Source organism: Colletotrichum aenigma, assembly GCF_013390185.1.
Source record: "Colletotrichum aenigma strain Cg56 chromosome Unknown KSG_Cg56_contig09, whole genome shotgun sequence".
NCBI classification, from domain to species: Eukaryota; Fungi; Ascomycota; class Sordariomycetes; order Glomerellales; family Glomerellaceae; genus Colletotrichum; species Colletotrichum aenigma.
In genome coordinates this window covers 4233957-4248055 of record NW_023500915.1, presented here as the reverse complement: position 1 = coordinate 4248055, position 14099 = coordinate 4233957, and the positions used below count along the sequence as shown (strand labels likewise).

The window sequence follows — 14099 nt, the reverse complement described above, 5'->3', positions numbered from 1 at the left end:
ACTGGCGGAATAGAACCATTTGCCTGAATTGATAGTTGTAACAGTACTAGCAAGAAAAAAAAACCCCTCTGCCTTTCCAGGCCTCTCTTCCCTCGCTGGGAATGGTATCTCCACCCCTTGAACCCAAATAGAAGTTGTCCTTCAAACAGTAAAACTCCAAACGAACTATGTACCGTGGCAGCCGCATAGACGCCAGTTCTTGCATGCTCCGGAGACGCATGAACACGGCGCGCTCATGCTGACGGCGCAACTCCCTGAGGCGCCGCGGCTGCAGGAGCGTCGCCGGCCTTGACAGGCTGCTGTTTCTCGAGCAGTTGGCTCAGGTATTGCAAATCTTCTCTGGCTTTCGGGTCTCTGTCGTAAATGCCCTTGATCACTTCCCATTCTGTCCGGGTCATTGCATGAGCATGTGGCATCAAAAAGGGAACAGTCCTGCTATTGACTAAGGGACCTAATACCTCATGAGCCAGGGCTTGGCCTTCACGTTGGCGTCTGTCTTGCTCGGCCTCCGGCCCTCTTGCCGCGGTGTAGCCCGCCGGCGCTTGGTTCGGAGGCACTGCTTGATGCGCGCCCTGCGTGGGATGCTGCGGTGCGTGGCCGTTGTGACCGGCCGCGGGAAGACCAGGTTGCGCAAACGGTCCTTGCGGAACAGTCGGCGAAAAGGCCGGGCCAGATATCGAAGGATGCCTCGCCGGGAAACCAGCTTGGGTCGGCGTGGGTGAGTTCGCGACCGGCGACCTGGTCGCGCTGACTGGCTGTGCCTGTCGCGGGTTGTTCCTGTACACAAACACGCCCAGGAGCATTGGCTCTGTCCGCTTCGGCGGTACGACGTTGTCCGAAAAGTTGAGCATAAACTCGGGCAAGTTGCCCTCGCCTGGCGGAACGGGAACTAGATACGTGTCCCGGACGTTGGCCAGGCCCTTATCCCCAATGACTGCGTATCGCTTCTTGCCTACAAAGTAATTGAAGAGCTGCTGAAAGTCGCCCCGGGACGCCTCAGAAGCTGGCGACAAGGCCACGACCACTATGTCGGTCTGGTCGGCGTAGCGTAGACCGCAGAGGTATTCTATCGCCTTCTGCTCATCTATGCGTCCGGCTACCGTCAACCTCCTGGGGATCAAACTCGTCCATGGCAGGCCAATGGTGTTCGCCAGGTTCGCTCCCGCGACAAACTTGGCCGCTGCGGGAAAATCGGTGATTGAGCTCATGACAACATGGCCTCGCCATACCACGTCCGGGTCTGTCTCGTCCGTGGGTGAGTATGGCGGGGAGTCCGTCTCTTCCTGAAGCAGTCTGTCAACATCGGGATCAACGCCGGGTCCGTGGAGCGGCGCCGAGGGCCGGCGGATATGGCCTCCGGTGGGAGACTTGACGCTCGAAAAGACCTTGTTGATGTCAAAGTCGGGATGCTTGGGCGAGTGCCGAGCGCCGTGCGTGTCAATTTGTAGCCCACTATGAGGGTCCGCCTCCCCATCTGTCTTTGCCTCACCATCTCGAGCGCTAGGCCTCCTGATAAATGAGCGAGCATCGTCAGACTGTTGAAAGGACTCATTCTCGACAACCTCTTCGCCCTTGTGTGTTCTGCGCACCCTAGGTCCCTCCTCCGTGATCAGAATGGACTGCTTCTCGGAGATGGCCTTCAGCTGCGCATTCGCATCTTGCCTCTCCTTGGTAGCCAGTTCGTCGGCGCTCATGGTGGCCAGCATGGGCGGAGACAAGGTGCGCTTTAGAAGTCGCTTGGTCAAGTCGGCATTGATCTTGATGTTCGCGTACAGTGCCCTGGCCTGCTGAGCGTAATGGCTGCGGTCGGCGTGAGTATCATGAACCGCACGTTCGATCTCGAGAGCCAGGCGCTCGGCCTTGGCCGCAACAGTGACATCTTTGGGCAGAGTAACACTTTTGTCCTTGACGGCAGCGGTGAGGATGCCGACAAGGGCCTTCTGAAGCAGCTGTGCAGAGCCCTTGCGATCGTCCGGGAGGTCCGTAATCTTGGCAGTCAGGTCTGCCGGCGGGGTATAATTGACGATTGCAGCCTCGGGTTCGGAAAGCTTGCGCATCTTCTGGTTGGAAGCCTGTGATAGTACCAAGTCAGCACATTGGCCGTGCGATCTGGACGAGTTGTAACCAACCTTCGTATCCTTCTCTTCGTCGCGAACCTTCCGCTTGCCGGTGGACGGCTTCGCTGCGCCGTCCTTCTTCTCCTTCTTCTCCTTGGTCTCCGACGGAGCGGGAGAGTCTTCTGCCTTGTTACTCCTGGCGTCCTGCGACAAGTCCTCCTTGGGATCGCTGGCACGCTTGCCAGCCCTGCCGCCCTTCTTCTTTTTCTTCTTCTTCTCGTTCTGTTCGTCCTCGTAGGCCTTGCGGCGGGCCTCCCAGGGGCGCTCGCCCTTGGACATGGCGGCCAGGAGCTCCTTGTGATCTTGGGGAGCGCATTGTTCGCAATAGTAGTTCTTAGGGAGGTCTTCCGTGAAGACACTCATACCCATACAAACATTGTGCTGCCACGCAGTGCATTTGTCGCATGCGATCCAGGGCTCTTCAGAGTCGCCATCCTGCTCGGTCGCGCCGCAGACGCAACGGATAATCTCCTCCTCGGGCTCCTCCTCCTGCTTCTTCTTCCTCCCTCGCTTCTTGGGAGGCTCGATCGGTTGGTCGTCGAAGGCCTTGGTGTGCTGGCCCTTGGTCGCGCGCACTGAGCGGCGAGGCTCCGGTTCTCCTTTGCGTGGCATATCTGTTAGTGACTGTCGCTGATCATGCTGAGGCGCAACGCGAAGTGTACCAGGCAGGAGGGATTGGGGGTTTGGAAAGTGCGAAAGGTGCGAGGGGTGGTTGGCTGTTTGGGCGGGGCTGCGCGACGGAAGCTGCAGTACTTACCGGACATGTTCGCTTTGTCGACGGCGGGAAGGCTTCTTGCCGTGCGTCTCCCTTTGCTAAGGTAGGTAAGGTAGGTAGGTAGCGTAGGTACGGTCGGCTGTGGCGGGGGGAGAGGCAGGCAGGTATGGCTTGAAGGATTGGGCTTCCGTCTACTCTGGTTGCTGGTACAATAAGGAGCAGTGGTGTTCTCTCTTAGGCATGCATTGATTTTTTCACGACAGCGAGAAGGACTAAAGAAATGTGACCCATCCACCACGCGCCGCGACAGATGCCCCGGATGCTGTTGCTCAACGCGAGAAGCGAGCGCCGGCCACGCGGATCCTGTCTGAAGCGGTCTGTCACAAGAATCTCGAGCACAAGATGAAGAAGCAGCAGTCGCGCGACACAGTTCGCGACAGCCGAATCAGGGTCTGGAGGTGGTCGTTGAGGTGTTCGCGTGCCGCTTTTTTTCTGTTGTGTGGGAGAGCAGAAGGGAGCTTGCGCAAAGGTGGAGGTGACGGGCGTGGATGTGAGTGGGCTGGCGGTCGATGCGATAAAACGGCGCGAGGTTGGAGGGAAAATGCCGAATCGCCTCCACTCTTTGCGCTGTTAGGTAAGCAAATCAGCACCGCTGGCTTGGGCCTTCCGCTGAGGTGCAGAAGGAGCAGCTCGCCAGCCGAGCCGTGCGCTTTGCTAATGGCGGGGGTCATCATTTCTGCCTCAGGCAGGAGGTAGCTTGGCTCGGCGTCACACCTTGATGTTCTTCCCGCCTCGGTGAGCTTCCACTTCGGTGAGCCACCATACGATGAGGTAAGAATCCTATGCTCACCTGGCGCCCGGCAAAAGCTCGGGCCAGCGCTCCCAAATGGAGGTACGAAGTGGAAAGTACCCGACTGCACCGGGCTGGCTCTTACCTCAGCTGGGGTCCAGGCTGGCTGGGCAGGCGCAACACAGGAGCTAACGCGTGCATCGATTGCCTGGAGCTTCAAGCTGCACCCAAAGCAACAGCCTTCCCTGCCAATCGACAAACAACCCATTCCGCCGCACAACAAATCCATTTTCGTCGGCCTCACCCCGAGTCCGCTGCCACCGTAAATACACCGCCCGGATACTGTTGATGCCAATTTGACCAGTCGCCCGCCATGTCTCGTCGTTACGATTCCCGCGTAAGGCCCCTCCCCGCTCTTCCCTTGCTCTGCTATGCCCGCAGACCTACCGATTGAAAGGTGAAGCATCAAACTCACACAATGTCTCCAGACAACCATCTTCTCGCCGGAGGGCCGTCTCTACCAGGTCGAATATGCGCTCGAGGCCATCTCCCACGCCGGCACTGCCATTGGCATCCTCGCCAAGGACGGAATCGTTCTGGCTGCAGAGCGCAAGGTGACGTCGAAGCTGTTGGAGCAAGACACATCCGCCGAGAAGCTGTACATCGTCAACGAGTATGTCACTTTTCTTCCCGGGTTCTCTTTCTCTGGAGGACGGCATTACGATAGCAGCAACTAACTTACCCACCTCTTCTCTAGCAACATGCTTGCTGCCGTTGCTGGTATGACGGCCGATGCCAATATTCTCATCAACTATGCCCGCCAGGCCGCCCAAAGATACCTCCTCACCTACAACGAAGATATCCCCTGCGAACAGCTCGTCCGAAGACTCTGCGACCTCAAGCAGGGCTACACACAACACGGTGGTCTGAGACCGTTCGGTGTTTCCTTCATCTACGCTGGCTGGGACCCCCGCAGACAATTCCAGCTGTACCAGAGCAACCCTTCAGGCAACTATGGTGGATGGAAGGCTACGGCCATTGGTGCGAACAGAGCTAGCGCTGAGAGCTTGCTCAAGCAGGACTACAAGGAGGACTGCACTCTGAAGGAGGCATGCGGTATGGCGGTCAAGGTTCTGAGCAAGACCATGGACTCGACAAAGCTGAGTGCTGAGAAGCGTGAGTTCTTTTTAATGGTGCATGGTGTTCTTCATTTGCTAATCGACCACCACAGTTGAGTTCGCCACGGTCGGCCAGACGGAAGATGGCAAGATCTACCACCGCCTCTGGACAGCGGAGGAGATCAAGGAACTGCTGAAGGAGCACGACTTGGCGAAGGATGAGTCTACGGAGGACAAATAATGGCATGATGAGAATCAAAACATAGATTGGGCGTGATGGATGCCCTTTACCCTGATGTACCAATAGAATTGATGCCCCAAACCCCAGACAGGCTGATTGATGCCAGTGCATATGCGTAGCCATGGTATCCCTATGTATCCAGTAATGTGACATGTTCAACAGACCAAACCGTGAAGGCAGATATATGATGGAAACGCAACGCAAACGAGAAAGGCGAAGATAGTATCAACAATGACAATAATGAAGGCAATAAAGGCAACGCAAGTAATACAAGGCAGGAATGCACGAAGTCAATGCAAAAGTTGGTGAGAAGATGCGTTGCTGGCTGGCGCTGTTCGATGCCTATGCTGATGCTGTTGGTAGTGATGCTGTATCATTCGAACTCTACGGCGGACCCTACTTGCTGTGATTAGCGTCTTTGGCTGTCTAGCTGGGTTAATTCATAGCCTACGTCGGGTCGGGAATCCCCAGCTTCCTCCTCGTCACGCAGTCGATTCCAGCCTGCCCTTGGCTCCGAACCTGGGTATGGATGAGGCTCATGACATTCCTTCGCAGTCAACTTAGGCCAGTGTCGTCGATAACTCCAATATGCAACCACCCATCCTAGCAGAGATCCCACGCATACGTCGTAAACGTCGTGTCGGTAATCCTCGCACCGGCTGATGGCAATCAAGGCAGCCCCAAGCAGGGGCACCAGACAGATCAACGCCCGGCTCAGATCACGGCCGCCGCTGTTGTGGCGGAAGATGTGCAGCTGGCCAGCGAGGAAAATGCTGAGGAACCCGAGGCCAGCGAAGGAGAAGGACGAGTGACCAGAGGGGAAGGACCGCCAACCATCGTGCAGTAGGTGATGGGCCTTCTCTGTGCAGACGTCGATGGTGACAAGCATGTCAGGCTTGGTGCCGGCGGCAGGCTTACATCTTGCCAAAAGGTCAGGCCTTGGTCGGCCAACAGCGTTCTTGATTAGGTCTGTGATGAAGGAGGTCATGATGACGGAGATACCAAGGCTCAAGTAGGTAACCTCATGCTTATGAGGTGAAGCCTTCGTCATAAGGTTGTATATAATTAGAACGCCCAGCGGCACGAAGAGGGCGTAAACAAAGTTCATGTCTGCAATCCTGGTCAATTGCACCACACATATAGATGGGAAATTGAGTTGAACCTACACACAGGCACACGCTCAATTTCTGCATGGGGATAAGAGATGCGAAGATCGTTAATGAAGAACATGCGGTGGAACGGCTCGAGGAAGACAAGCATCTGAGTCAACAAAGTTAACGACAAGCTCTTTGGCGCAACCAGTCGCGTCGTGGCCTACCAGCATCCAGGTACCAAGCAGAATCGCGAAACCCAGGTAGTCTGGCGCATGGGTTCTCTGAGAATCGAGTTAGATAGGTCCAGCAAACTCGCTGGAAGTGGAGGCAAACATACCTTCCAGAAACGAGAGAACGCGGATGCCGCAGCATTCCCGCTCGATGCAGAACGACCGGGCGCCATCGTGAAAAGTCACCCTCTGCAGGCGCGAAGCAGTGTGTAGAGCATCGACAACACCAGACAAAGACAGGAGTGGACGAAAGAGACAACGGAGACGGCGACAGAAACGGCAGTAGAGACACTCCAGTTGCAAGCAAAGTGCCAGAGACTATCAACCGTCACTTGATCAATCTGCAGATCCTCCGGACCAATTTGTCCCCTAGTTTGGTCGAATTGGTACGAACATCAAGGGGGGTGCTCATATGTGGCGTTCAGCATTTGATTGGGACAATCCGACAGCTGGTCACTCGCCGAGCTGCGACGGTTCGGAGATGCAGGGGTCACTGGGGCAGCTAGCTGAGCTACCTATCCGTACCTTCCTCAGCTCCAAGGCGACCTTATCTTATCGGCACCCGACGTTTCGCCGTCACTGATTCGTTCCTGGGCAGCCATCAACCTTCAAAAATCAACAATCGCTTTCTTCATCAACATCGGGACCATATTCGCTGCGCTTGCGCGCCTTGCTGCTCAACATGCTCAGGTCAACATACAAGCCGGCAGATAACGCCGCTCCATTGCCGCCTCTTCTGCCCGGATGGACTGAGCATACGGCGCCGACGGGACACAAGTACTACTACAACGCCGAAACGAAAGAATCGACATACACAAGACCCAGTGCGCCCGACGCCGTTGCCGCTGCACCTCAAACATCCGCGCCGCCGTCCGCCTCCGTGAGCTTCTTTCAATACCGGACGATCCCGCAGCTCTCCGATCCGAACGTTGCAAATGCATACCTGGCGCAGTACAATGCGCAGAACCAGCCACCCGCTGCGCAGCGTGGCGGGTTCGGTCACGGGGGTAGAGGGGGCAGAGACAACGGGCGCCCGCGTCCGGAACCCATAGACAAGCCCAAGTCAAAGACTCCTATACCCGGACATGAGCCTTGGATTCTTGTCGAAACAAAGTACAGTCGCCGATTCGTCTATAACCCGGACAAGAATGCCAGTTACTGGAGAATCCCCGAGAAGCTGATGCCTGGCATCCTCGAGTTGGACAAGGCCAGGATACGCGAGAAGGCAGGCATCGCAAGCGCAGGTCCGGACGTCAAGGAGGGAACTCCCGGGGCGCAACCCAAACAGCCTCGCGAAGTCAGTGAAGGATTGCCCGATGATGGCAATGACGACAGTTCAGAGTACGAAGAGGTCGAAGTCACAGACGACGAGGCTGAGGGTGACGACAGCGAGGATGGACACAACTCCAAGCGCCAGCGCACGGAAGAAGCAGCCGATGAAGCAGTGGTGGAGTTTAGCGAGGCTGACATTGCGTTCCAGCTGCAAGCAATGGGCGAGGCGTACGGACTTGACCCCGGCGAATACGATGACGGAAATATGGACGAATGGCCCGAAGGCGCGGAGGGCGTAGAGTTCTCGCAGGAGGACGCCGTTGCGCTGTTCAGGGATCTTTTGGACGATTTCAACATAAACCCGTACAACACGTGGGAGAAGATTATCGAAGACGGTCACATCATTGAGGATCCGAGATACACAATCCTCAACACGATGAAAGCAAGGAAGGACGCATGGCAGGAATGGTCCAAGGACAAGATCAGAGAGATCAAAGAGCTTCGGGCAAAGGAAGAGAAGAAGGACCCTCGGATACCCTACATGGCCTTACTGCAGGAAAAAGCATCGTCCAAGCTCTACTGGCAGGAGTTCAAGAGGAAATATCGGAAGGAACCGGCGATGACGGACCCCTACGTCAAGGACAAAGACCGCGAGAAGTGGTACCGAGAGCACATCAATCGTCTAAAGATGCCTCAAGCAACGCTCAAAACGGACCTCGCCACACTTCTCAAGTCATTATCGCTTTCTGCATTAAACAATAAGACGAATCTGTCGCATCTGCCACCACAGTTGTTAGTCGACATCAGATACATCTCCCTGCCCGCGCAAGTGAGAGATCCTCTTATTCAGGCGTATATCCAGACCCTGGACCCACCACCAGAGGGCGAGACCACCGCGGAAGAAGATGAGAATACGCGGAAGGCTAGAGAAGCCAGGGACCGGAGAGCAAAGGCACTGCGAGAGCATGAGGACAAGGTCGCGGAACAGAAACGAAGGCAGCAGCGGAGCCTCGAAATGGGCAAGGCTCGGCTGCGGGAGGAAGAGCGGGAGATTGAACGTGCGATGCAGGTCGGAAAACGTGGGCTGCAAAGCCAACTGGCGAGCGCTCAGCGGGATGAACCCGATGCATCGTGAGGTAGTTAGACATGAATGTGTGGCTAGGCCGCCGCCAGATTAATACAGCATAATGTATCAAAGAACCCAAACGGCGTCCCGGGTCAATCCCAACGTCGATCCCCCAACTGCCTGTGATAAGGCCATAGAGCCAACCAGCGGCAAAGACACTAACATGAGCCAGTGTGAGACCATCGACGCTCCGTTTCGCCGACTGCTGCAGGAACCGGGTTTCATGCACAACCGCAACGACGGCTTCACCAACCACAGGGTCCCTTCATTACATCAATTTGACTCGAGCCTCGCGGCCGCGTCATGCACAGGCATCACAACAGACAGAAAACCCGCAGACGGACCAATCTTGGCAGCTGTAAAACAGCTCACTCAGCAATGAAACCCTGCTCCCCTCAGCTCATCACAAAATTGTCAGAATCCTTCCTGTCCTGTCAGCAAGCACAAGCACGAACACGAACAGATGAGGACGTGCCCGCGAGAGACAGGAAGGCTTGAACCCTCAGATCCTCTCAGCCACACCCGGCATCCCTGTCTTGGCATCCTCTTGACGCCTCGAACGCACCCGCAGTTCGACAGGAAGACATTGGGAGGAGACAAGTTCGGATCGACCACCGCTGCGCTGCAGATGAGCCATGCTTTCTGTCACGGCCACCAATGACACCATCACGCGTAGGTCGTGCGCGCTGCCCAGGTGCCAAGATCTGAAAATCGGCGGCTCAGCCATTGGCTTGTCGGCCACGTCGGTCACTCGGTCACCGTTCCGTGGCCGTGCTCGCACATCCCCAAGCACAGCTCCGTGGATTTGCAAGACAAGATAGCGCCGCCGCCATGGTAGTCTTGTTAAATGATAAGCGCCGCCTGTCAAATGTTTCTCGACCTCTTCTCTTTATTTCGAGTCTGAGCTTTTTTGAAATCTTGTCAAAGTTGCAGAACTTTTCTTGGTGAACAGAAAGAAACGATATTCGAATTTACTGGTCTTTTAGCAGAAAAAGCAAAGGAGTAAGACACATTATGAGCACAACGACACTCACACTATTCGGCCTTGTGGCCTTGGGTAAGTTCCGGCCAATCTAATCGTATGGTAGCTCCTACTAACACAATACCAGCCTCAATAGCGACGGCCCAACAATTCCCAAATTTCCCGGGTAGCGGCAACGGAAATGGAAATGGCAACGGCAATGGGAATGGCTTCGGTGGAAACTTTGGCAATTTTGTAGGGTTCAACATCACAGAAGCGATGCACATCCGGAGGATTCACGGAGTTCTTGCCACGATCGCCTTCGTCATAGTGTTTCCCGTCGGCTCGGTTGCGATGAGACTCGTCCCCGGGCGCTTTGGCTGGATCGTGCATGCTCTTATTCAGATGGCTGGCTTCGTCCTCTACATCGCAGCAGCGGCCCTGGGTATTCAGCTGACTCAGATGGTCAGACTTGGTGGCACCAGTCTGGTGAGTGTTTCCATGCCCCTCATCATCGATGTTCCTTGCTGACGTTTCCCCAAGTTCGAGATCAGCACCATCAACTTTCACCCTATCATCGGTCTCGTCCTCCTGGCCATTTTCTTCTTCCAACCTATCTTCGGTTACATCCATCACGTGCAGTTCAAGAAGTACGGTCGTCGCCAATTCTGGTCTTACCTGCATCTCATCATCGGCCGTCTTCTGATCCCGCTCGGTATCATCAACGGTGGCCTGGGACTGTACATCTCCAACTCTCCCAGGGAATTCAAGATCGCTTACGCTGTACTCGCCGCCATTCTCGGCGTGGCTTGGATTCTGGTTGCTGCTATCAGTGAATTCCGTCGCAGTCGCCAGCCTCGTCAAGTTGTGGTGGAGGATGACAAGAGAGGTGTGCATGCCCCGATCCCCCTCAACCCTGTTGGCGATGCCAGCCGCGGCTCCTCGGTCTCGGATCCTTATCGCAAGGTTTAAGCGGTGAGGCGTATGATTCATGAATATTGGTTTCACGGATCTGATAGGAAATGATACACCACAGGGGCATCGCAGGATTGTTAAGAGAACATGATTATATGAAAACGTGTGCGTTGTGTGTTCCAAGAAAGAACGACAGCAAGCGTTACGGATATGAGGGCACTTTCAAACAGTTATGAAAGGTAAAAGGCACAGGATATGTTATCACTTCGGATTGTAAGATTATTAAGCATTGTGATATTTGGGACTTAGAAGGTTTTTCCTTCGAATAATCAACCACGGATTGTTGCCCTGGATTTTATGAGATTGAAAACTTTTGATTTCGTCGAGAATTGGAGCATACTCGCGTCGTGAGTAATAGCTTTCATCTGACTCATAATACGTGTACTTCTGCCCAGATATGAGGATATTGACCAAAAACAAACATGTTTACGTTTTAGTTCCTTTAGTAGTGTGTTGCTTGTAGCTCAAATTAAGTTGCAACTCTGCCACTGGTATTCCATACAGAGTGCGTGGTGAAGATACAAAATGTGGTAGAAATACGAGTGAGAGCCTGGACATAGCCGTTTAAATTGACTTATGGCAACTTGAAAGGGAAAAAGGAAGGTGTCTAACGGTAAGAGCCAGTGATATCCTTATTTCTGGCAGAATATTTTACATACTGAAAATGAGCCGGTGATGGTAACTTGAACATCTTATGGAAGAACAAAAAGACCGTATGGTAGCCCTGGAGCACTTCGGAAGCATTTGAGAGCTCATTTGAAAATACCCAAGTGCAGTCGCTGAAAATTAGCAAAGCAGTCGGTGCAATGTCTTAACTCTAGAACCAAGAAAAGGGCCCAAAATTCCTCGAAGGCGGGATCTTCAAGAGCCCTAATTCCTGCTTGAGAGGTGCGCAATGAACTTCCTGCAGATTATTCCAGGCAGGCGTTTCGCGATATTTAAAGCTATATGGCGCAAAGCATTAGGGATGATGAAGAAGTCAGTAAGAGGGGGAAAATTGTAGTGTTACCTTGGGGTAAGGGCTCAGCAGCTCGGATTGTCGGTGTGGTGGTGACCCCTTAATGTACCTACTTAGACATTGTATCAGCCCACAGGAACAGCAACACCTAAGATTAGAGCCACTAGTGAAGAATTTTGCATCTTCAAACAATTCAATGAGAACTGAAAGCCTTGATTAGTAATATCGGTTGGTGTTATCCACTCGTTATTCTGTACAGCAGAAACCGGGAAGCTTTACGACGACAATGGGAGAATCGGTTTCGGTTGAAACAGTGATATTTTGGCCGATTTACTTTAGACTTCACTGCAATGTTAGCCCAAAAAGTGAGATCTAGTTGGCTGGACAAGGTTACATAAAAGTACTTCAGGCATCTAATGTCGATTGTTCACAGACACAATACGTCACTTTGGCCGCACAACTTTGTGCGGCACATTCTGGATAGCTTATTGACATTTCCGTTTCCATTCTCTTATGTAGATTTTCAGTTGCAAGTGCTAAAATAATGTTGACATTGTACGCAAGATACGCGTACACTACCGTATCGTGTGCTACACATCCTCGACTCCCCTTTTCCACCCAAAATTGCGATCCAAAGTCTATCTCCGTCGCTACCACCTTTCGCATCTGCCTACTCTTCCCAACCCCCCTATCCGGCAGGTGGCGACCTACAGACAAAGGGTCGCGCGATTCAAAATCGAGCATGATGAATGTTGAGCTTGAATCGCGGTCTGCAAAGCTGCATCATGCGTGTCATGGATGGGACATGTCAAGTGACATCGATGGCGAGGAGATTATTTGGAGTCTACTGCATCGGCAGACATTCGGACGAGAATACTTACTACCGAACAACGTGCCATGGTACCATAGAACGTAGTGTCGGTTACAAGATCATAAGATCAATTCCTTGAAGAAATCGAGACTGAATATGCAGTTTCATGGCTTATTCGACTTCGACAAAAAATACCTCAGTCGGAAGATGATTCGTATAAGGTTCGATCAGTTGAATGGGCAGAATGCTCTGAGTCGTGTGCGGTCTTGCTGGAAGGTCGCAGTCAAAAAACAACCCAAGATCTCGTATAGACCAGTGCCAGGAGAACCAGTCCAGTGATTATCCTTTCACCATGCGTGCACCCCTACTGATGCTGCGCTACCTAACGGGCAAAAGGAACATGTGGACGCTCTCGGAGGTAACCATCAGAGAGAAGGCTTTGTGGAATCCGAACCTGGGCTGTGACTCGGAAAACACAACGTCAATAACAACGTTCGCTCGAGCATGAAGAGGGCGTCTTCACTCGTGCCGGGGTTGCATAGATCGTCGCTACTCAAGAAGCCCGAAGACGAGATGCTGCAGGAATGCTGCAGGAATGCTGCAGGAAGGCGAAGTCATCTCTGTTGTCACTTGTGGTAGCATGAAAGACAACTTGAGACCAGCCGTGATCCTGTCATTTCATACTTTCGCGTCAAATTACATGGCCAGCAAGCAGTCTGAAAGCTAGCTAAGTCGAAATACTCTGATCAAGGTCGATCGTCAAGATATCCCCAGCAACACGATATCTCCATGATGAGATTTTGGTAAGCGCTGCGTTCAGGGTCGTCTCACTGCGCACCATTCCTAATGTGCCTGTGCCGGAGCCTGTGAGAATTGGTGCCATGAAAAACTATAGTTCGGTGCCTCTGATCATGGCTACAGCCCCGAATGACCGAGATGGAAAGGGGCTACCAGGGGGTTACGGGGGGCCGAGACCCCAAAAACAGGTTCGCGTTCGGGGCAGTAGAGCAACCGCTCAATTCTCAATATGCCATGGCAGCATCCAGATCAGTCAAATTACCATATTAGCAGACAGATTGATACGGACCCGATCGGATGGACGACGTAGGAGTGAGCTTTGTCAGACCGATGCTGTTTAATCACCGATCACCAGATCATCTACACTTTTCATGTGTCCAATCGCTATTGCAACGGAAGATCTCGCGTAGAATACGAGATCCAGCAACAAAAGCTTCCGAAACAGACTACTATTTACCAAACGACCTAGAGAGTCAGGTCGTGTTGTTTCGCGGAAACATTCGGTCGGACTAATCCAGTCTTGTCATCAGCATCCCTGAGAGACCAAGCTTTGGGGAACACTGGACATGGGTAGAAAACCATTTTTCACTCCGGCTGTGTATTCTCGAAGATGCTTGGGAGCCTTCTCGAGAGTGGAAAATGTGTTCAGTTCATCACTGTCGCTTTTGGGCCTAGTGTGCTAGGGGCCTGGGGTTGTCCGAGAAGTGCCTTGTTCACGTCTTTTTGTGGAGCTGCCCAGGTATGCGTGCAAAACGAACGAGCCAATGTACAGGATATCACGAGCTGCAGTCGAACATCGTATAGCAACACATAGAAGCACACTGCCAATGGATATTGTTGAGATTGGACCGACAGCATAGGACTAGAAGATGTTCTAGAGCATCTCAGTCTTT

The 14099-nt window shown here is 53.3% G+C and overlaps 5 protein-coding genes across 5 annotated transcripts; 3 read left to right on the top strand and 2 right to left on the bottom strand.

Annotated features, from left to right (window-relative positions):
- Window positions 1-233: 233 nt before the first annotated feature.
- On the bottom strand, window positions 234-2729 carry BYE1 (Transcription factor BYE1; the record flags this gene model as incomplete). The annotated part of the gene is made up of 2 exons (XM_037329063.1): window positions 234-2072; window positions 2130-2729. The coding sequence occupies 2 exons, from the start codon at window positions 2727-2729 to the stop codon at window positions 234-236; spliced, it is 2439 nt and encodes an 812-aa protein (XP_037172972.1).
- A 1266-nt stretch (window positions 2730-3995) lies between these two features.
- On the top strand, window positions 3996-4981 carry CGCA056_v013820 (putative proteasome subunit alpha type-3; the record flags this gene model as incomplete). The annotated part of the gene is made up of 4 exons (XM_037329062.1): window positions 3996-4019; window positions 4111-4295; window positions 4380-4798; window positions 4854-4981. The coding sequence occupies 4 exons, from the start codon at window positions 3996-3998 to the stop codon at window positions 4979-4981; spliced, it is 756 nt and encodes a 251-aa protein (XP_037172610.1).
- A 384-nt stretch (window positions 4982-5365) lies between these two features.
- Window positions 5366-6478, bottom strand: DPP1 (Diacylglycerol pyrophosphate phosphatase 1; the record flags this gene model as incomplete). Its single annotated transcript, XM_037329061.1, has 5 exons — window positions 5366-5377; window positions 5607-6091; window positions 6148-6241; window positions 6300-6356; window positions 6413-6478. The coding sequence occupies 5 exons, from the start codon at window positions 6476-6478 to the stop codon at window positions 5366-5368; spliced, it is 714 nt and encodes a 237-aa protein (XP_037173191.1).
- Window positions 6479-6987: 509 nt separating this feature from the next.
- dre4 (Pre-mRNA-splicing factor dre4) lies at window positions 6988-8712 on the top strand (the record flags this gene model as incomplete). The annotated part of the gene is made up of 1 exon (XM_037329060.1): window positions 6988-8712. The coding sequence occupies one exon, from the start codon at window positions 6988-6990 to the stop codon at window positions 8710-8712; it is 1725 nt and encodes a 574-aa protein (XP_037173495.1).
- A 1005-nt stretch (window positions 8713-9717) lies between these two features.
- CGCA056_v013817 (Cytochrome b561 and DOMON domain-containing protein) lies at window positions 9718-10636 on the top strand (the record flags this gene model as incomplete). Its single annotated transcript, XM_037329059.1, has 3 exons — window positions 9718-9760; window positions 9813-10153; window positions 10208-10636. 3 exons carry the CDS (start codon window positions 9718-9720, stop codon window positions 10634-10636), a joined length of 813 nt encoding a protein of 270 aa, XP_037173502.1.
- Between the last annotated feature and the right edge of the window lie 3463 nt (window positions 10637-14099).